This window comes from Coptis chinensis, chromosome 9 (genome assembly GCF_015680905.1).
Source record: "Coptis chinensis isolate HL-2020 chromosome 9, ASM1568090v1, whole genome shotgun sequence".
Taxonomy (NCBI): Eukaryota; Viridiplantae; Streptophyta; class Magnoliopsida; order Ranunculales; family Ranunculaceae; genus Coptis; species Coptis chinensis.
In genome coordinates, this window is record NC_141464.1 from 20744943 (window position 1) to 20767820 (window position 22878).

Sequence of the window (22878 nt, forward strand, 5' to 3'; positions counted from 1 at the left end):
GGCAAAAATGGCATGGGCTTCTCAAATGCCATCAACTTTGAGTGGGCAGATTACTACCCATTTTTGAGAGGTGAAGGATTTAATCCCGAAAAATAAGAAATTAGACATGTTGTAGCTTATGTTTTGACGCTTTGTCCTTTTTTGTTCCAATGTTAGCCATTTTTCTAGACTGCTAGTATTATAAAAAAAAATTATGGGCTGCAAGACTGTGTTTGTTTTGGTCAATGGTATAATATGTATCAGATGAACAAGTTGTGTTACAATGTTATATTTGAACAGGCTCTGTTATCTTTCTCCTATATTAGATGCTTTAGTCCAAATTATAGGTGGAATGCTATCAAATTTTTCTAATAGTCTTCTTCCTTAAATCATATCACACAGCAAAAACCAGTATGAGTAGGCAATAGAGAAAATAGTTGGCATAACAATTCCGTCAATTTGACAAATTTACTCGAACTCTTTGCATCTTTGCACACTTTTTTTGGAATCGAAAAATCAAATGTGAAGTAGTTCGATAGAGTTTGCAACAACAGGAGGCATAGCTTGAAGGTGTGCAACAAGGGACACATGGCTGATTACGGTATCATATGAGAATTGTTTTGAGCTAATTAATAAAGTAAAAAAAATCACTAACAAATCGCACCAGCATGATGATTATTATTAGGATACAATGTGAAAGTTATTCCATTTATACATCCAAAACTGTTAAGGACTGCTTAAAACATATATTCCAAGAAAAACACATCATCCATGCCAATACATTTATGTTTTAGTTTCTACAACAATTTAAGAAATACTGATGGGTTCACCACACGACTGCTCCACTTCACTCTCTAAAAGCCACAATAAATTTGCTTTAGTATGCCTATATACCCAAGCTCGACTACTTTTATCCCAATCGAACCTTGACGGACCACTGCAAGAAGAATAATGATCAAGGAACTGACTATAATGAAAAGAAAGAAAAATAACTAGAAACGATTCAGTTCATAGCTAGAGATGGAGGGCATAATATATAATGAAAGAGTTATCAACCATTCAACCTTTTAGGCTTATTCCCTATTGCAATGCATTTGATTTAAAAGAATAGCATAAAACTAAATATTTGCTACAAGTTGAACTAAACAATCATTATGAAGGCTTGATCATATCTTATTAGCTATGTTGCATAGACACACCATATTTAAAAATAATCCATGTCGGATACATATCCACGTGTCTGTGTCAGACACATACGACACAATGTATGTGTCTCTAGTTTGTGAAAATTTTGTCAAAACCTTCTTAATCCCCTTCGAGAATGATTTCTATTTTACTGACATTGAGCTACACCTCAACTAAATAGAAGAAAACTTTAGATGAGGCGTCATACAGTGACGGACAAAAAGGTCCAAATATGTCAGTAGGCATGTTTCTTTTAGTGATTCGAATTACCAAAAACAATGTATTGCATACTCACGGTAAATTACTGATAAAAGACGAGAAGATTATATCCATGAAAAGCAGTCAATTCTAAAAGTTCTAGTGTCTCAGCGATCATGAGTTGGTTTGGCTAAATTTCTATATGGCCCTAGAAACCATCCTTTAAGATATTTAGTACAATGTTGAGCACCATTGTCTCCGTGTCATTGATGCATAGCAAAATCACAAATTGACTTAATGCCTTCGGCAAGATGGAAGACATAATTTGACAGATGTGTAAGATCTTATGAGATTTTAGAACGTGAAATAAAGTATACCCCGAAACGACAATGAAATATAACCATGACTAACAATTTAGTTAAGACAAACAATCAATCCTAGCACTTAACTTGAAACAGAAGTAAAGACGAGTAAAATCTTCACGGGGATCATACACTTGCTAGGAGAGAAGTGCATCTATCTTTGGGCTTTAAGGAAGGCATGCTTCCTGAAACTTATTTTGGTTGACCCTTTGTTAACTTTTAAGGTAGAGTAAGTACTAGAGCTACATGGCCTCTGGTGGAAAAATAAAAAGGTCGTTGAGTGGTGGAGACACAAGCTTCTTTCCTTTTCAAGGTAGGATTGTCCCCTCCCCGGCCCCTTCAATCAAATACTAATAGAATTCTTTAAAGCAATATGACATCTACAAAAGGCCTCATAAACGTCTTAAGGAGGTTGAACTGTGAAGCTTCCATAAGGAATTTTCTCTAGGTCTAGAAAAGGAAAAATGAAAAATTTCAAGTGTGTAAAGCATTCTGTAACACATAAATTGCATATTTAATACCTCATCGATAACCGTGAGTCGCTATTTGGCGTTTGCTTGTTCAACACAAAGGTGCCCAAGTTCCCAAGCTTGAGAGTTAAGACTTGGTTCTGGCAACAAACACACAAAGTTAGCTTAAAATCAATGCTTTATATTTACACTTTAAAGCAATTGCAGTCCAAATTGTCCTCACTCCATAATCTATGTCGAAACCATCAACTTGATGCAAAATCACCATATTCCCGAACAAAATTTCAACAAAACAACAAAGAAAAAATAAATAAATGAACAGAAAAGCATAGAGTTGTATATCACAATATTAAGGGGCTTGATACAGATGAAAATTTTGTAAATCTCCTTATATGAACTATAAATAATTCAATCTAACAAGTTAAAAACATACTTTCTGTTTTATTAAGCAAATAATAAAGAGACCATAAATTTCGTAAAATATCTACCTCAAATTTCTCTTGAAGATCATGGATTGTAGAATCAGCTAACTTATGGTACTCATCCTCCTCCAAAAGAGACCTACAATTCCACCATAAACCTTTTTAGAGTCATAACAAATTCAAAGAAAATAAACACTGATTGAGATAAGTATTACGCACTGATAATCGATGCAGGTACTTGAGCTTCATCAAGATTTAGAGGACGAGAACAAAAAGACACTCTAGAAGTGATTGTAGGAGAAAAGAAAAAATGTTGAGACGTTTTGAGTGGTTTTAGAAGAGATTGTGAAGAAAAAGATATCAAATAAGATAGTACAGATGTAGATTTCAGTATTGTTATCTTGCTCAACAGACATCTTGAAGAAGATAAAAACATCTTGCTCAACAGACGCTTTGAGTGTTTGTTTTTTTGTTGAATTTCTCTCTTATATTTGAGTTTCTGCTTTTGTAAGTACTCACATGAGAGAGTATAGCCACGTCAGCCAGTCACTAAAACGCATGGACCAAAATATCGCCGATATATCCGATATATTGCCGATATATATTGGTATTTTGGTACACCGACATCGATATTCCCGACATATATCCACCGAATATAGAATTCTTTTTTTTTCCGATATATATCAGAATTTCCGATATGAAACTTTATATCGCCGATATAATCGATATTTCCGATATAATCGATATATATATTGGTTGACTTTTTGACCATTTTAAAATATAAATCCGATATTTCCAATATATTTCCGATATATATATGATATTTCCGATATATCCGATATTTCTGATATTTTAAATAGTTTGGACTGGTTACCAAAAAAATGGATATATCCGAAATATCCGATATATCCGATATATATCGATTTTTGGGTACACCCATATATTCATCGATATCGATATTTTGGGCCTTGCTAAAACGGGCTTCATTCTTTGTCTCCCTAGAATCATATAGCTTTATTAGAGCATCTCCAATGGGGGGTGGAAATTGAACAAAGTGTAAAGTTTACACCTTAAATATCAAAAATCTCTTTCCAATGGGGGGTGTAAAGTGCGGGTAATAAGCTATGAGTTAATAGGGGGAGTGGGGAATTCCCCATCCGCTATTAGTTGATAAACATCTCGACGCCACTTTAACTAACGCCCCAACAAATAAACTTTCGGACGCCACTTAAAGTAACGCTTTGATCCGTTGTAACCCATACGCCACTTAAAGTGACGCCCCATATTAATTCAAACACATACGCCACTTAAAGTGACGTTCCTGGTTGTAACGGGCAAAAACAACTTTTTCTCGGTTTCATCTCTTAAAATCACGAATTTCAACCTCTTAAATCACTATAAATCAATTTTATATCCATTCTTTTTCATTATACTTCACTCTCATACTCTTAAGATTCATTCTTCTTTTTTCTTGTCAATGGATTCTCAACTTCAAGACGAAATTTCTACAACACCCGCCAATGGAAAAAAAAGAAACCGCTTATCAAATTTCACTATTGATGAAGATGTCAAACTTTGTGAAAGTTGGATAACAATTGGAGAAGATGGGATTGTAGGTATGGGTCAAACTTCGGGTAATTATTGGCAACGAATAACAAATGAGTTCAAATTGCGCAATCCCGGCACTCCACGCACATTAGAATCAATCAAAGCGCGTTGGCAAATGATTAACAAGAGTGTGAGCAAATTTGTTGGTTATATGGCGCAAGTGGAGAACAATCGTCGTAGTGGAACTACTATTCAAGATATGGTTAGTCAAAATTTGTATCTACAATTTTTTTTAGATGATCGCTTAATGATATTTTTTCCTTTAACTTTTCTAACTTTTTTTTTTTTGTAAGATGGCACGAGGAAGGGTATTTTACCAAGAAAAAGAAGGAAGTGCTTTTGCTTATGACCATTGCTATCTTATTTTAAAAGACACTCCCAAATGGCATAGGTCAATGGAAACAAAGACAAAACCAAAAGCTTATTCGAAGAAAATTCATGGTGAGGGGTCAACGAATGTTAATGATTCGCAAACTCCAATTTGTTTAGATGAAGATGTTAATCGCCTACTATGACAACTAATGATCTTACACCGGGATGGCGTGAAGAAGCAAAAAGAGAGAAAAAAGAGAGCTAGTGAAGCGGCAAAAGTGGTGGAGGGGTTTGTTAACCGTGTTGAGGTGAGGATGGAAAAACAAGACAAATTATTGGAAACACAACTTCAATCTAAGGATCTTGATCGAGAGTTGAAGAACAAAAAATTGAAGCTATGGAAAGAAGAGAAGAAGCTAAAATTATGGCTATGGATCTTTCCGTTCTTCCGATTTTCGACGCGGAATATTTTGAAGCAAAACAAGCCGAGATTTACAAAAAGTGGAAAGAAGGCAATTGAACAAATGAGGGATAGTTTAAGCTAAGATGTAATATTTATTTATTCTAATATTTGTTATTAATGTGTTGGATTATGGTTTACTTTAATTATAATGAATTTTAGCATATGATTTATCTCCTTAATCTTACTTTGATTGTTTGATCACCCCCTCGAAACAGTTTTTGAGGGTTGGATAAAGATAACCCTCTCGAAAGTAAAGTGAAAAAAATACACACACACACACCTTGTTTTGAAGGACATAGGGCAAGGACAATGGCATGCATCTCACAGTTTGGATCAAACTCAAAAGTGCATGCTCAACCTAAGCCTCATCTTGCTATTTAATCTGAAAATTGTAGAGACATGTTAAAAATGAGCAACAAGATACCTAGAGAGACCGATATGGCAGCTCGGTAGGTTTACGTAAATGTCTACGTAACAAGATGATTGATAAAGTAGTCTAAGCTTGTACAATAGTGTGTTGGGGGAGAAATAAAGTAGTCTAAGCTTGTACAATAGTGTGTTGGGGAGAAAATGTGAATCGGGGCCGGGGTAACAAGAAAAGGCACAAGTTGGAGTGATTCAAATAACATAGGCACATAACGGCACAAGTTAGAGCTATTCATAACATAGCCAGATTATCATGAAGCAGATAGCTTCCCCAGTTGTATGATAAAATGAACGTATTAAAATGAAGAACAATGCTATAACTAGATTGTTGTTTTGCTACATGAATAATAACTTGTAAGTTGTAACACACAAAGTAGTAACTGAAACTCATAGGCTTCATAGCTCGCCATAAATCTTGACTATTCATACAACTTGCAGGACAAATATAACTCAAAGCAGTGTGAACATCACTATCTATATCATAAACACATGAAGTTTATCAAAAGAAATCTCAGCACACACAAATTAGGATCCTTTAATGAGGAATACATAGTAATGACCAATACTAAAACAATGAAGCCAGTAGCAACCAGATGACAAGTAATATTTATTCATAAATCCATGGGTGAAGGCTGCTCTGCCAGTTAACAGTTCCATCGGGGAACCACAATGCAATTTCCTTCCTTGCACTTTCAGAAGTCACTACCATGAATAACATTCCCCGCATGAACAAAAAGAATTAAATATCACACATATTGCACACCATTCACCATGAACAGTTCAAGTACAATGTAGCATGTGTATCAAACCTAAGCATTTGAGCGATTGTAAGGGATGCAAAGCGGCCCTCCACTAAATCGATGTGAGTTTTAATATGTACAAGCCTCATGTATGTGTGATGCGAATTATGAAGTAAGAAATTATGCAATTGAAAAACGAGGAATGCTTATGGAGCTCGTCATTTAAGTGATGGGTATAAAAAAAAAAAAAAAAAAAAATTAGTTACATACTAAATTATCAACTCATATTCGACCTACAATAACCCCCAAAAGGCAAAAAATATTGACCGGTCGTCTTTTGATGATTTCATTCCAACTATATTCTGATTGGTACACATATTAGGTGTGTGCATTCCCATTACAAACATTACGTGTACACCGATTGTGCAAAAACAAATCTTGACATGCAAAAATAACAAGAGAGACTAACATAACCAGATATATGTGTGCACCTCAAGATGTATGCATACAAATTGTTCTGGAAATGGGATCTTAACATCTATACAAGGCTAGAAGCTCATTTGTTGTGAATGTTTCTCTATCTACACATTAGCTACAATTAAATCTTCAGTGTTTAGAATTTCTACAGGCAATTGCTTAAGTCAAATAGTTCTGAGCAACCACCATGAGATTTTTAGTTAAGAGCAACCACCATGATGTTTTCGTTGCTAATTAATCATCACACAACATCTTCATGAAATTCTGCAAACTCCAGATTCCCTCAAAATTTTCAAGTATCACTTTCCAAACATTTTCCTGACAAAGACTGCATTTATAAAAATATCTAGAGGTTCTCCCCTATACTTTCTAGGTATTCAAAATTTCAAACCCATCCATCTGTTTTAAAATCCATCATACCAAACACACGACTCAATATCCAAGACTTTAATGAAAGCTACATGCGGAATAACCCTCCCAACAGCCAAGTGCATAGAGGACTTCAAGCTACATGATAGAACTTCTCCAGCTTATAGTTACTTGGTTGAATGGGAATTTATCATTCAGACTATATGCAGCTTTCTCACCTTCTACTAAAAATGGATTTTTTTAATCACTGCAATATACAATGACCAAAACTGGTTTAAAGTTACCCCTGAACAATACACAATATACACTCATCACACACAATCTGTAGCAGAAAGCAGCATAGAGAGTTTGTTAAGTTGAAGTGTGACCTGGGAAAACACAATATGAACTCGGTTTTACTAGGAGACAGGCAACAATAGGAAATGTGTGACCTGGGAAAACACAACAGTCAGTAGTAGATCTGCAATTGCAGAATCAAAAACCTAATCTACAATAACAGAAAAGGCACGGAAATCTAAAATGGATCTAGAGGGGACCAACAAACTTTAATAGAGGACCATATAAATATAGATTAATACAAAGACATCAACCATATGTCCTTACGAAGTGGCCAACACCACGCACAACAAAGGGTATAACAGAGCCACCACTATAATGAGGTTGTCTCTTACCTAGGTACTTGATGATATACGAACCTCTCTTTCTGTTCTCAACCCTTGTGCAGCGACAACAAGTGTCTTATTGAGATTGGTCACTTTTCCGCATTTCATCAAGTTTGATTGGCAGTTTATCCTAAATGTTCAACTTTCCACCATCTGTTTGCCATTTGTTTCCCCCACCTTGGTGTTAGCTGAGTTTTTCACAAAGTTACACACCATTGCACCTTTGGACTTTAACTTAACAAACTCTCTATGCTGCTTTCTGCTACAGATTGTGTGTGATGAGTGTATATTGTGTATTATATTCAACTAACCAATATAACAGTCTCCATAGTTCAGTATATTGTCAAAATTGCTTTAAAGTTTGAACACTAACCAAAACTGAATCAAATGCTTTAAGTTCTAGTAGCACGCCCTCGTTTAGCTTGACTTCTATTCCCTCTTTGCGTCCTTGTATTTTGTGTCCTTGTATGAGTTTGAGTGGCCTGCGATCCAATTAGTTACTATTAAAGCAACAACAATTTATATGTAATAAAAAATATATACATTCAATCTGCAAAAATGCAAATTGTACCGACTATCCATCTCCGACGCTTGACCAAAGCGTGAGTCTAATACCCTCGAGCTCATGCTCTGCTATAGCCGCCCTCGTCCTCTCAGCCTCTAGGTCTTCGAAACTCTGTCGAGATGTGTCAAGTAGAACTCGGCGCATGCCATGTGTCAATCTCAATGACAAGGCATACATAGACCGCAGAGTATCCTATTTATTTATATGAAAAAAATATACATTTTAGTCTATTGAAAAATTAAAATAAAACAATTAACTAATTTGAGCACATAAAACTTACCACGTCATGTTCCTCAATGTGTGGATCTAGCTGTGGTAATACACTATCGTCAATGTGTGGAATCACATAATTAACTAATTCGCCATCTGATCCAACCATACGTGCCGTCCAGACATCGTCTGTCGGGTCAACCCCTAACAGCACATGAGCATCATATGCACTTGGTGCGTAGGTCGCCTGTGAAGGCCCTGGGAATTGGAGGTCATGTCTTAAGGCCTCAGGAGTGACTAAATCAAGGTTGGATGCACGATAAACAGGGCCTGGCAAGAGGGAACCTCGAGAAACAATAGCCCAATAAGTGTCATAAGTGTCATCATCTATAGTGATAAAAGAACTAGCACAAGGCCAATGGTTCTCCCGGTACCACAATAACTGCGCAAAAGTGATATCTATAGCACACATATCCTTCGGTGGTGGGTAGGGGATAGCAACCTCCCCTGTAAGTTGGCGCCAAGCTCGATCCCCGAGGTACCATGCCTTTAAAGGGCCGGGCGCAACAAAACCACCCTCCTCCTACTCAAGTCCAAGGCATGGCGACAAATATCCCAATAGTTTTGCATCAAACCATCCTCAGAAAATGAATCACGATCTCTCACCATTATGCATGCCGTACTCCATGGTGTCCATACAATCTTGTTAGTAGTAGCCATCTCAATCTGCTGACGAGACAAATCAATATTGTGTCTTACCATTCCATAGTGTTTCTCAATTCTATCTTTTCCCCAGGCCTTTATCCTTGGAATTTCATCCGCGTTGTACAATGAATCTTGAATGGGGTTCAAAGTACGCGCATACTCAAACCACCAATACTATAGTAAAAAATAAAATAATTGTTAGCATTCGTTCGTCTGTATTACAAATATACACAGCATGCAAGATGAATGTTTTGATTTGACTACTTTACAAAGTAAAATAAAAATTTAAGATTTGATTACCTGCAAGATGATACAAAATCCCACTATTTGCCCAATTTGGATTTAGTACGCATGTTCCTCATCCATGCCTCTAAACAAATACGCATAAATGGCACCACCAAAGTCAATATCATTCATGGCCGACCTATCCAAAAGATCCGTAACTAGGAGAGGCTTAATGGAACTTGTCCCTGTTTTGAAAAATGCTTGACCAACCATATAAAACAAAAAAGCAAGTATGTACTCTTCCTCGCGTGATCACCGGCTCCCACCCTTTAGGTTGCTCTAAAATGTAATTCACATACCTATCTTCAAACCATCTACATTGTATCCCAGTGCCTGTCCAATTAGTTGGACTCAACCTTAACGCCTTAAACGAATCATCATCTTCAAATTCTTTTCCAGGAAATAGCTGGTGCGCCGTTTCAAAGGTCTCATAACTGCGGTCAGATTGTAAGAGTCTTCCTCTCCCTATACTCAACCCCGTAAGCATGGTGAAGTCTAACGGGGTGATGGTGGCCTCTCCCCAAGGAAAGTGGAAGCTATGTGTGGTATCCCACCAACGCTCAACCAAGGCGTACATTAGCGCCTTGTCATTTTGCAAATATAGAATGTTAATGATACCACCAAAAGGAGTCGCCAATATGGCATCACAAATTCTTATGAACCCCGGCTCCTTTCTACTACGGAGAGCTTTCCAAAATTTTTGAACTGATTCCCAAGAGCAACGAATTAACCATTCAGTTACACCCTGTAATTAGTCATTTACATAAAAACAATGTTCATTAATCAAAACAGTATATGAGGATCAAAATAAATGATATCAATTTATCGAATAAGAAGCGGGGACGGTGCTTATGGAGGGGCAGGGACAAAGCCAAAGCCTGTAGAGGTCAAACCAGTAGATTATAGTGACACGAAGTTTGATCATTATAACATCAGGAACAAGTATGGTTCCGACGATCTCTTCAATTTTTGATTGGGGGTTTGAACTCTCAATGTTCCCCCTCTCGTTTTGATCATTATGTAATATGTTAATTTCCTTCAAATGATTTAGGATAGGCTTGCAGTAGATGGCCTAGCGTATAATTCGATATTTTCCTGAAAAGATTTAGTATCGCTTGTCTTGCTTTTGTGTTGTTCTTGGTAACATCCATTTTATGACTTGAAAGATCCATGGATCGACAAGCTCGACCGGAGTTAGGAGGCCTATTTTCCAAATTCGCGATCCTCAAACTCTCCAACTCTTTTCTAAAAAGAGAGATTAGATTAGATTCTAAAATTATTTGGTCACTAAATTTGGTTCGAAGGCGGGTGTATCACCCAACTTTGTGAACTTTTAAATTTAGAAACCAAATCTAATACTAATTAACCAAACATACAAACATACAATGGTTTTTTACAGACATTTAATCAAACTATTTATAAACACCAAAACATCAAATTGATAATGAAAAACAATAAACCTTACTTGATTTTCAAGCACTCTGTTAGATACATGGGTTTCTGGACTTTGAATTAGCGGTGGATGTTGTTGTGGATTGGTAAATTCCGGAAAAACAATGGGTTCAAATAGAGTGTTTTCATCCGGTGTTTGGGCGACAAATTCATCTTCTTGCCCCAAGTTTTGTACACTTGATGTTGTTGATTCTTCATCACGGAGCTCTCTACCACCAAAAAAACGTTTGCGAGGAGGCATTGGAAGAGAAGAATGGAGTTGAGAGGAAGGAGTATTTCCTACTAATGTCTCTGCTTTTCTTTTTTTTCTTTTTTTGTTTAAGGAGAAAACGTTACTTAAAGAACGCATTACCTCTGTAATATGAGCGGGCCGTGACTTAAATAAACGTCAAAACATCCAGACGCCACTATAAGTAACGTATTAATCTACTATTCTCTCAGACGTCACTAAAACCAACGTCCGTATTTTAGAATACACTTTTGTTAATTTTCACCATTGGAAACTACCCGGTGTGTATATTTTTGATTGAATATATTAGAGTGGAGTGGAGGTGTAAAATCCTAGTGGCACCTATGTGGAGCCTATGTGGAGGTGTAATTTTACACCCCCCATTGGAGATGCCCTTAAAGTATTTATTAAAGTAGAATTAGGTTCGTATTATCCGAGAGATGTTAGAGCGACAGGTTTAAGGACTTGAAAAAACACCGATGATACTTGTAAACTTATTAAACTCCAATTCTTCCAAGAAAACAGGAAACACCTCCGTGCAAAAAAATGGACCCAACCTCAAAAACGTGCAAAAAGTGCCACCATAAAAGATTAATCCGAGACGAAATAACAAACAACTTAGTCTGTGAATCATGTGGAGTGGAACAAGAGTTCGACAACTTCCAACCTCATTTCAACATCTCAGAAGGACCACAAGGAACATTCATATGCGTCGGTTCGTCGTCACACAACGGTGATTTTAATTACAAAGAAACTAAACTTTACTATTCCAAGTTAAAAATACAAGAGATTAGTAAATGGCTAGACTTTACACCTACGCGTACAAATGAAGTTACGCGTATGATTGAAGAGATTACAGATGGGGATTTTGGGAGTGGGAATTGGTTTAGTGTACTTGTTGGGGCTTGTTGTTATGTTATAATGAGAAAGGATAATAATTTGTCGTTTTTATCTATGTCGGAAGTCACGATTGTTATTGGGTGTGAGTTACATGAGTTAGGTAGAATGGTTGTTAGAGTTATTGGCTATTTGGAACTAGAGTTACCTGAGTTTGATATTGTTTTGTCGTTTGAAAGGGCGATTATGGTGTGTCATAGTTTTGAGAATGTGTTGAAAGGGGATATGGTGGGGAAGATGATTGAACAAGGGAGGTTTTTGTTGAATTGTGCGGTTAAGTGGTTTTTGACTACTGGGTGTCAACCCGTTCCGGTTGTTGTGGCTGTTTTGATTTTTGTTTCGGAGTTGAATGGTGTTGAAGTTAGTTTCGATGAAGTTGCCAAGGAAATGCGTGTGGGGGTATTTACGTGTAGGAAGAGGTATAAAGAGATTAAAGAGGCGCTTGTGAAAGTTGCTCAAGGTTTGCCTTGGGGTAATAATGTTACGGATGAGAATATAGTGAAGAATGCACCTGGTATTATTTAGTATATGGAAATTAAGTTGAGGTTAGAGTGTGGGGACAAGAGGAAGTTTATTGAAATGCATGAGTTTCATATGGAAGAAATGGTTAATGAGTGTTTGAGAAAAGAAACTGGATTTGATTTTGATGATTTAAGTACGGAAAATGATTCTCAATATTTTGAGGGTGAGACTTGAAATACAATTTCTGGAAACGCTAGTTCTAATGATATGGACAATGCTAAGATATCTCAAGAGTGTTTGTCTAACATGTATAGAAACTTCTTGAGTGAAAATCACTATGTTAAATATGTGGATGAGGGGGGAAAGGATTACAGAAAAAAGAGGAAGAAAGAAGTTGGTATTCAGGTGTATAAGGATTGGTGGTCTGGAATGTCGGATATGAGCCAAAAGCTTTTCTTAGAAGAAATATTGGAGAAGGATGTTGGTTTTAATGGTTTGCCTCCGTCTTTTGTTGCGGGAGAGTTGGCTTGTAAAAGAAGAAGAGAGAAGATAAATGCTGCAAAGCAACGAATTGATGAAATCATGCAACCACCCAACTCTGTTCCAGGTGACAAGAAAAATATGGCTATGGTAGAAGGCTCACAATGTAGAAAATGAAGGAAGCAGAGAGAAAAAGTAGCTTATATTGATTGGGAAGATTGTATTATTGAAACTCTCCTCCTCCATCATGTGAAGGAGGAGGAAATAGAACAAGGTCATTATAAGAGGATGCTAGACCTGTATGTCTTTGATTATGAGAGAACTTGTAAGATATTTGGGAGAAAGAAGATGAACAGTATCATTGGTCAGAAGAAAAAGAAAAAGATGAGTATAGTCTCGAATGGATTCAAATATCAGTCTCACGTTGAAGAAAGTTTGTCCTTTTGCAGATTTCACAATGAAGCTTAGGAACCAACAATGTAACACTTTTTAACACTTTTTTGTTTGCACAGTGTTAAAAGGTTTTGATAAAAATAAAGTTTTTAACTCATGAAATTCATCTTCATTTTCCTGTTTTGAGTGAGTTTCTGCAATTTTGTTTTGGCTTATTTGTGTTTTCTACTGCAATTTACTTGTGAGTAGTTTTTGTTATGTAAATATCCAGTCTCAAGTGCTTGGTGATCGTCTTTTTCGTGACTTTAAGAACACGTAGGCCGCAACTCTTTTTCTTCTTTTACGTTGACATTCATAGGTTACAGTTTTCAATTGATTTATGGGGTGAGTTCACTTAAGAGTGATTTTGGTTTAGCCCATGTTTGCTTGGAAACTTTCTTTGGGATATTATTACTAGGAAGTTTTAATTGATCTATGGGGTGACTCGACTTAAGTATGTCCTTATTTTAGGCCCAACTTACTAGCACAATGCAAGCTGGTCGGGGTCAGCAGGATCCCTACCAGCATATTACTTGGGAAACTTTGTTACATCCTGTGATACATCGTCCCTGTGGCATCTGTGTAACATGCATAACTGGTCGTTTGCCCAAAGAAGTGCATGAAGCATCTAGCTAGATGGTCACTTGTATAACAGTTCTGCTAGGAAGTCTGCAAAATGATTGGTTTCTCTAACTACATACTTAATATTTACTTCTTATGTCCATTCATTTGTTGAAGAACCTTGCTCACAATGATTGCATCTCCAAGACAGCCTGCATTCGCCTTTTATGCTATCTTCAGCTATTCAGAGTCAGTGGATATGAGTGTTGTTATAGCCTAGTCCTCTAGGAACCTGTAAAATAACACCAATTACCTGCAATTCTGTGGCATTCATTGAGTTAAAGTATGGAGCCCTACAAAATGAATGGGAACCTAGGTGGTCGCTGAAAACCACCATGTATCATGCTCTTTCAGCTGTCAAGGAACAATCAGTTTTGAGGCAAAAGAGTAGTCTGCTGGATGTTCCCGCTTACACAACAGAGGTCTTCTCTGGTTATATGTGGGACTATTGCGTTCTTTGTCGCGTTTATGTAATTGGTATGGACATATACTCTTTCTTTAAATTATTTTTTGCCCTCTTCTTTTGTTTTATATCTGTAATAAGTTGTTTACCGAGCAAAAAAATAAAATAAAATAAAAAAGAGTTGTTTATTTGTGTAGATATTCAGAATCTATTTTATCAAAATTTTCAAGTTGATTTCTATGGTGCAGGCTGGTTTTGAGTGTGTTTTGAGGAAGAAGATGTTGGATGAAACAAGGGAGGTTTTTAAGTAAATAGCAGTGGCTTTTTATGGTAATTTTGATGTTAAGTGATTTTTAACGACTGGGCGTCAATCGGTTCTTGTAAATAATAAATGATAGACACCATGTTCAAAACGTGGAACGTTCGTACTGTTTTTTTTTTTGTGTGTGGCAGTCTAGTCTGGTCCTCTCTTCCCCGGCTGTGTAGTGGAGAAGGCGAGTCAAGGTGTGGTCAAGTGAAGACCCCATCCATATGCTGAAAATATGGAAATTGTATATCAAGCAGGTCAGTTTCCGACTTGAGGAGCTCAAATTAATTCTAACAGTGTTTTTTGGTAATATGATCTAGAGTTGTAGAATTCACTTATTTATTGTCAGTTTTCCCGTTTTGAGTTGAAATTCAAACTTGAGCTTTCTTTAAAATAGATGGCTTATTTGAGAATCATTTGGCTCAAGTTTTATGTAGAAATATTTTTTTACTCTAAAAGTCTATTAGTACTTGATTATATTTGGTTCCTAGCTTTTATGCTTTGAATATATGTATGGTGCAAAAGGAAATGAATCTTTATGCGTAACTTATTTCAGGTTTGGAAGCCTTATCTCGGCTTATTAAGTTTACCATTGGCACAATAAATGCTGTTGATAATGTTTTGGTTGAAAAGAAGAGTTTTCAAGAACTTAAAAACTTACTTGGAAAGGATAGTTACTGTTCTTGAAGAATTGAGTAAGAAAAACATTCAGAAATCTGAGAGCTTAAAGAATGCCACTGACGTTCTTGAGGATGAGATGAAAAAGGCGAAACAACTTGTTGACAAATGCAGCAAGAGGAGTAGGGTTTATCTCTTGGTTAATTGTCGTAAGATTGTTAAGCGCTTAGAGGATAGTACAAGAAAGATTAGCAAGGCATTGCTTCTTATCCCTTTGGCATCACTTGATCTCTCATATGGTGTAAAGGAAAAGATGAACAATTTATGCGAAGATATGCTCAACGCAAAGTTTACCACAGCTATGGCGGAGGAAGGAATTTTGGAAAAAATTGAGATGGGAATACAGGAGAGGAATGTTAATCGTTCCTATGCAAATGAATTGTTGTTTCGCATTGCAGATGCCTTGAGAATTTCAACTGAAAGAGCTGCATTAAAGAAGGAATATGACGATTTTAAAAACGAAATAGATGACGTACATTCCAGGAAGGATCAAGCTGAGGCTATACAAATGGATCAGATCATTGCATTGCTTGGAAGGGCAGATGCCGCTTCATCTGCGAAGGAGAAAGAGATAAAGTATATCAACAGGAGGAACTCTCTAGTTAGTCAACCTATGGAGCCTCTAGAAACATTTTATTGCACAATCACTGGGGACGTTATGGTGGACCCTGTGGACACATCCTCTGGTCAGACATTTGAGAGAAGTGCGATAGAGAAGTGGCTTGCAGATTGGAACAATCTTTGCCCCTTGATCCAGACTCTTTTAAATCCTGCAATACTATGACCGAACAAAGCTCTTCGGCAGTCGATTGAAGAATGGAAAGATCGGAACACCATTAACACTCTCGCGTCCATCAAACCATCATTCCAGTCAAATGATGAGCACGAAGTACTCCGTTCTCTGGGCCAGTTGCAAGATATCTGCGAAGAAAGATTTGCATCTGGAGTGGGTAGCACATGAGGATTACATACCTCTTCTTATTAAGCTTCTTGGTGCAAAAAACCGTGAGATAATGCAAAAGGCTTTAGTCATCCTTTCCATCTTGGCAAAAGACAGTGATGACACTAAGGTACCTCTTACTTCCAATCATATTTCTTTCTAAAACTAGTAATCACTAGGGAGAATTACACAACACTTCAAGGTTTAGTGAGTAACCACTATCTAAATATCAGCCTTTACACCTCTCTCCCCTCCCCTTTTGTTATTGTATATAATGTATATGCCCCAAACAGAAACAAAGCGTGTGTGTCTGTCAGTCTGTGTGTGGTTGTGGTTGTGGTGGTGGGGTGGGGTGGGGGGAGTAATTGTGACAATGTTTTTGATTATCGTGCCATGGCCATATTCAAGACTACTCTGTCCTCTGAACCTGTTTGTCCCAGTAGGGTTTACCATGGGTGGGTGGAACACAGTGTTCAAATATCAGACTTAGGGGCGTGTGGCCTTAACAATTTGCTGGGAACAAATTGTCCTACATTCTAGAGACTGGAATTTCTTAGAATCAGTGTAAAGCAGTGGTAAAAATGCAGGTATAAATCTAGGAGAACAACTGAATTGTAGGGACTGTGCTGTCAGTTCAAAGAATAGGTATCACTAATGAGATTAGTCTGTAGTTTCATATGTGCGGTCATTCTTCGAATCTCTGGAGTGTCAATCTGGCCACCGCACCTTCAAGAATTTAACTAGAGTGGAAGAAGTTTATCCGAGTTCCAAATACATCCAGAATTGGAGCTTTCTCATCCTAAGGGGGAAGGTGCTGAATTCATTTTGTCTTCACTAGCTTCAGCCTCCAAATCCTTAGATTGATCAGAGAGGCATTGCCATTCGGCTGAATGTCACTGATCATGTAACTTCTAAGAGGTCAATATAAAGCTCCCAGTAATGCCTTTAAAGTAGCTATCAGTTTGGGTGTTGATATCAAGATCATAACATATTTGTCCCCTGCAGCATTAGTACGGCTCTATATGTAGTTTCCTGATCCAGTCTCCGCTAGAAGAATCATGTTCTTAACTGGAGCTAGTAGGCATTTTGATTTTTTTCCGCAAGCTCAGTTCTGCCAAGTTAGGAGGAAGAGATTACAGTTCGCTTAATTGATGCTTCCCATAGATCATAGATGGCAGGGATAACGCTGTAACTCCATTAAGGAGGATGCATTCCTATTTTATTTTTATTTTTTGATAAGTTGCACAAGATAAATTAATATTGGGACACATACATAAACACTTAAATATCAAGTTGTCTGCTTACAATTCAATTTAACCTATTGAAAATATAAATCTTAAAAAAGTTCTTCCGATTGGCAAGCAAGACTGATTCAAAAGAGCTCTTTGGATTTCCTTGTGTCTGACTTCCCCCTAACGATTGTTAGTGAAGTTAAAACCAGAGAGGGCATTTTTGCAGGCCTCTTTTGCAGAATAGGCGGTTCTTTTGTTGTAGCCTTCACAGCCCAAGGTCTGATTCTCTCGTAAGAGTATCAGGTTAATTAACTGTAAAAAGGGCTCAAACTTTGCCCTCAATTTGTTGCTTAAGATCTGTTGTTTGCATTAGACTTATCAGGTGTTGAAGAAGATGTTTCATGCGGAGCCAAATTTACATTACATGAGGTCATTGATATGGTAGAGCAACTATACTCAATCTGAGACATGTCTCTAAGCCAGGTGACCTGTTACCTCTTTTAAAAGGGGTACCGGATGTAAACCCACCCACCCACCCACCCCCCCACTCTCCTAGCCCTTAAGAAGTTTCCATAGCAGCCATAAAAGGCCATGAACGAGTGAACTCATATGTGCTAGAAGATAGAAATTTTAAAATTATATGTTACTTATAATTAAAATTAATAACATATAAATTTCATAGACCTTGAAAAATGTAATATACTATGATAAACCTAGTAAACTTGATTCACATAGATAAAGTAGGTGAATGCTTTCATTTTTCCATATTTTTCTTGAGAATCTTATACAAGTATACAAGTATGTTGTCTTACCTAGCGCCAAGGCATGCCATTCTCTCTGGGAAATTCAAGTATGCCAGTCTTATCCATATTGGACATAAATGATCACATCTATTTCACTGTCTCATAGAACAGTTGCATTTGGATTTTGATGAGAGATCATGTAGAATCACTTGTTCTATTATAGGTATCCAGAGCTTATACAGTTATACCTATGATTTGAATTTTTGATTATCTTAATATTATATAGGTGGATGCTTTTTTAGTTCTCGCTTTTTATCAAATAGAAATATTTATATTTCAGGAAAGAATTGCAAATGTTGAAGATGCTATTAAATCTATAGTTTGTGCTCTTAGACGTTGGGAAGGTAAGTTGGCAGTGGCATTACTTTTGGAACTTTCAAAAAATGCTGCTATATGTGAGCGCGTTGGAAAACTTCTAGACTGCATATACTTCCTTGTGGTTATGTCAAGCAATGATGACGTTGAAGCTTCTAGAGATGCAAATGAGCTTTTGGAGAATCTCGCGTTACTTGATCAGAATATTGCACAAATGGCGAAGGCAAATTATTTTAAGCCTTTGTTGCAATGCCTTTCTTTAGTTAGTTTTCATACTTTCAGCTATTGAATTAGAAGATTATCTACTATGAAGTATTTGTTTCTTAAATGGCATCTTAAGTATTTGCAATATCTTGTTTCTTAAATGGTCGAATTAATTGAGCTCTAAAGTCTTGCAAGAACCCCCGACTTTGTTGGGGGCTCACCGCACAGACCAGAACAAAATGATAGGATTGGCGCCTGAGTGGTAACGGTAACCAAAGTACCTTACAGACTGTCACTTCCTTTTTGTCTCTTCTGTTTCATATCTTTTGTTCTTTCTCTCTTCTTCTTATAATATTCTATTTTTATCTTTGTTTTATTTTTGGATTGTGATGGAGAAGAAAGATTACGTTATTGTTAGGTCTTGTCAATTTTGATGGAAAACAAACAACTTTATATGTTTGATCCTGGATTGTCATAGTTTGACATGTATCATTTGTAAATTTAGATGACAAGAACAACTTTATTTGTTTGATCATGGATTACCATAGTTTGACATGTATCATTTGTTTAATCGAGTAATATTAAGATCTTTTAACAACTTCACTTTGATTGTTTCATATGCTAGTCAATTTTGTAAACTCCCACACTTATAGCTTTCTAGGGGGTTGAACGGGTAACATGTATGTGGAATGGTTAGGACTTGGAAGCATTGAGGGATAAGTCATGCTTATAATTTTGTTAAGACACCTATATGTTGGTGTAGGACTAGAAAATGTCAAATTGCTGGCTACAACTTTAGCTGAAGTGGAGTTGATTGATCATAACAAAGCTGCTCTCGTTGAAGAAGGGGTTCTTGGGATGCTTCTTTACTTGGTCTCACAGGGTGATACAGAGATGAAGAAAGTAGCACTTAAGGCTCTTAAAAACCTGTCAAGCCTACCAACAAATGGCTTGCAGATGATTAGAGAAGGTGCAGTCGTCTCACTGCTTGGCATCCTCTATCGTCGCAGCTTATCAACCCCAAGCCTCTGGGAAGAAGCAGCAGCCACTATTATGAACTTATCACTATCGACAAAGGTGCATGAAGCTGGTCAGACACAAGTGGTATTGTTAGAAGACGATGATGATATTTGCAAGCTGTTTTCCTTGGTTAACCTGGCGGAACCCAATGTACAGAAAAGCATACTCCATGCCTTCAAGGATATGTGCCAGCCACCCTCTGCAAAGGACATGAGGTCAAAGCTAAGACAGGTGTGAATGCTCATGTTTAGTATATCATCTTTTGCTTTCATCAAACCATCATTCCGAAATTACAAACACATACCTAGTAGTGTCAAGTACATTAGATAATCATGTAGGGAGAGAGATGCATTTACAGTGGCCATTTATTGCAGTACAACTAATTGGTTAACGCTTTGGACACAATAAGAAAGTTCGCTAAATCTTGTGCTGTGAATTAATACTTACAAAATAAAGTAACACATGAAAGGAGATCATATTGGATTGTTAGGAGTTCTATTATTCAATGTAGTTGGTTTTGTTACCATCTTGGAGAGCTAGCAGGAGTTTCTTTTCATGTTCTCTCCTTATATAGGAGAGTGAACCCTATGTAATTACTTTACCTTGCTTTTATCACAATATTTTGGCATTCTACTTCGTTGATTGGTGGTTTTTGTCAAGAATATATTGGTTTTCTAGTTAGAATTTCCCATCAATGAAAAATCAGTCTTGCCTGTGATTGGAGAGAAATATTGCTGAATTTCCTTAAAAATTAGGGTTAGTTAGACTTACCCCCCCATTACTAGTTGCAATCAGTGTTACCCCCCCATTTTCAAAAATATTAGTGATACCCCCCCATTTGAGTGATTCTGAAAAAAAAAATTCATCTCGTAACCGTTGGATCTTGCAATTGGGGGGGTATCACTAATATTTTTGAAATTTTGCAACTAGTAATGGGGGGGTAAGTCTAACTAACCCTAAAAATTAAGACTCGGTAAAAAGTTTTTAAGAAATTATTTCAAAATCAACGACCTATTCCATTATTCTTATATGGGTTAGTTAGTGTCCCCCGATGAGCCAACTAGGGTCTCCACCCCAAATACACAAAAAAAAACGAACAACCCAAGTTGACTTTTTTTTTTGTTTGTACTTGGGGCTCATCTAGTGTGGGGGTGGGGGGTGCGGGGTAGTTAACCCTTCTTATATTATTTCATTTCGTGTTATTATTTTCACGTGTGTCCAGATGGTCAATAAGTACTTGTTCAAATTATAATCTGATCATCCCCTTTGAAAATTCAGGTATTTATTTATCTATTCATTGATTTCTTTCCGTGATCCCTATTTGTTTTCTTCCCTTCAGCAGTTTTTAGTTCATTATGACCCTCCAATGATTCAGGGTATCCATCATATTAAGTAGTTTATCTGGAGTTTGGACTTTGGTTTTAGATGCCATTTTCAATAAGCTTTGTTGTTTTACTATTTTATCTTGATTTTAATTATGTCTATCTTATTTATTACTTATATTGACGGTTGTTCTTGTTTATAATTTTTTGTATGCTCAGCTGTCGAGGTATTGGTTAAGTTATGTGAGATTAATGACATTACTGTACTGGCTGCTGCTGTGAAGCTGTTCTATTACTTGACACAAGACGATGATGATGGGACATTATCAGAATACATAGGTCAGAGCTGCATTGCGAATTTATTGAATATAATTAACAATTCCATTGACGAGGAAGAGATTGCGGCTACAATGGGTATCATCTCGAACCTCCCCTTGGATCATTCCCAGATGACTGAGTGGTTACTAGAAGGTGGTGTACTTCCAATCATTTTTAGATTTCTTATAGATGGAAACAATATGGGTTTATATAAAAACCAACTGATAGAAGGTGTTGTTGGTTCTCTATGTCGGTTCTGTGTCTCGACAAACCAGGAATGGAAAAATGGACTGGCAGAATTTGGAAGTATTCCAGTATTGGTGTAGTGGTTGGTTAAAGGATCCACTTTGACAAAAGAGCGAGTAGCCATTTTTGATGTAGAACATTAGTTGTTGTTGTCAGTGTTATGGGCATGTGCCCTTAATTGAGTCCAAGCCCATGGTTTGGGTCCATTAGTTAGTTGTGACACATGTCGTGTTCCTATTGGTTTATGCTTTCTAGGGTTAGTATAAATAAGGGCTTATAGTTAGGTTTCGGGGAGTTGTTTTAGTTGTATTTATGTGTGTTATGAATTATTGAGTGATTATCAATAAAGGTGAAACTTTTAGGGTTTTACAAAGTGTAGCTTTTGATTAAGTGTTGCTTCCGCCACTTCAATTTACATTATTTGGTATCGGAGTGTGTTGATTTTTGGGAGATTGGTGCAAAAACACTGTTCACAGTACTGTTCACCCGATTATTGTTCACTGCGAATCCAATTTTATTCTTGTAAATCAAGATATGTCTACAACGTCAGAGATGAAGAATTCATATTAACTCCTAGAGTACGTTCTTTCTTTGAAGGCGGGCGGAAGCCGGACGAAACTTCACCGAATCGGAGGGGCAATGTTCGGACCGACCGACACACGCCGACCACCACCTAGCCACCTCCAGGGCACTCTGCTGCCGTTTTTACACAGTTTGATCCAATTTGTTTTGTGGTTGTAACTACAGATCCGGATTTTGTAATAGAATAGTATAAATCATTGGACTTTGTTGTAAAAGATAGAAAAAAAATAAACAAAAATATCAAAAAAAAAAAAAAAAAGTTTATGTTAATTATGTAGATTAGCATGAGTTGAGCACTTAATTGAAGTTGTGCAATTTACCAAGGATTAGGGTTTTCATTGCCTTGGGAAATTCAAGTGTACGAGGCAAGTCGTGAATGATAAACATTCCAAGAGGTACTAGAAAGAGAATCCAATACCTCTTGGTCGTGAATATCTGAATAAGACGAAATGGCCCCGCAGATATCTTTGCTTCGGAACAAAACAATTAGAATTAGG

General features: G+C 36.9%; 1 protein-coding gene and 2 pseudogenes across 2 annotated transcripts; 2 read left to right on the top strand and 1 right to left on the bottom strand.

Moving 5' to 3' along the window:
* Nucleotides 1-758: 758 nt before the first annotated feature.
* Nucleotides 759-3077, bottom strand: LOC147475166 (frataxin, mitochondrial-like). Its single transcript, XM_086583984.1, has 5 exons — nucleotides 2832-3077; nucleotides 2682-2755; nucleotides 2418-2473; nucleotides 2246-2334; nucleotides 759-916 (listed from the first exon to the last, which is right to left on the bottom strand). Exons 1-5 carry the CDS (start codon nucleotides 3050-3052, stop codon nucleotides 787-789), a joined length of 570 nt encoding a protein of 189 aa, XP_086440110.1. The 5' UTR covers nucleotides 3053-3077; the 3' UTR covers nucleotides 759-786.
* Nucleotides 3078-11665: 8588 nt separating this feature from the next.
* LOC147475167 (plant-specific TFIIB-related protein PTF2 pseudogene) lies at nucleotides 11666-13523 on the top strand (annotated as a pseudogene).
* A 257-nt stretch (nucleotides 13524-13780) lies between these two features.
* On the top strand, nucleotides 13781-22172 carry LOC147475168 (U-box domain-containing protein 44-like; annotated as a pseudogene). The gene is made up of 6 exons (XR_015207497.1): nucleotides 13781-14488; nucleotides 14663-14978; nucleotides 15278-16469; nucleotides 18655-18935; nucleotides 19637-20144; nucleotides 21455-22172. The product of XR_015207497.1 is annotated as a U-box domain-containing protein 44-like (transcript).
* The last annotated feature ends 706 nt before the right edge of the window (nucleotides 22173-22878 follow it).

What these genes read in the sequence shown, in the direction of transcription:
- LOC147475166 (XM_086583984.1), bottom strand. Translation starts at nt 3,052, where the DNA reads ATGTTTTTATCTTCTTCAAGATGTCTGTTGAGCAAGATAACAATACTG. An exon ending in CCTGCATCGATTATCAGTGC is followed by an intron (nt 2,756 to 2,831) that starts GTAATACTTATC and finishes GTGGAATTGTAG; the next exon opens with GTCTCTTTTGGAGGAGGATG. An exon ending in TCTTCAAGAGAAATTTGAGG is followed by an intron (nt 2,474 to 2,681) that starts TAGATATTTTAC and finishes TTGTTGAAATTT; the next exon opens with TGTTCGGGAATATGGTGATT.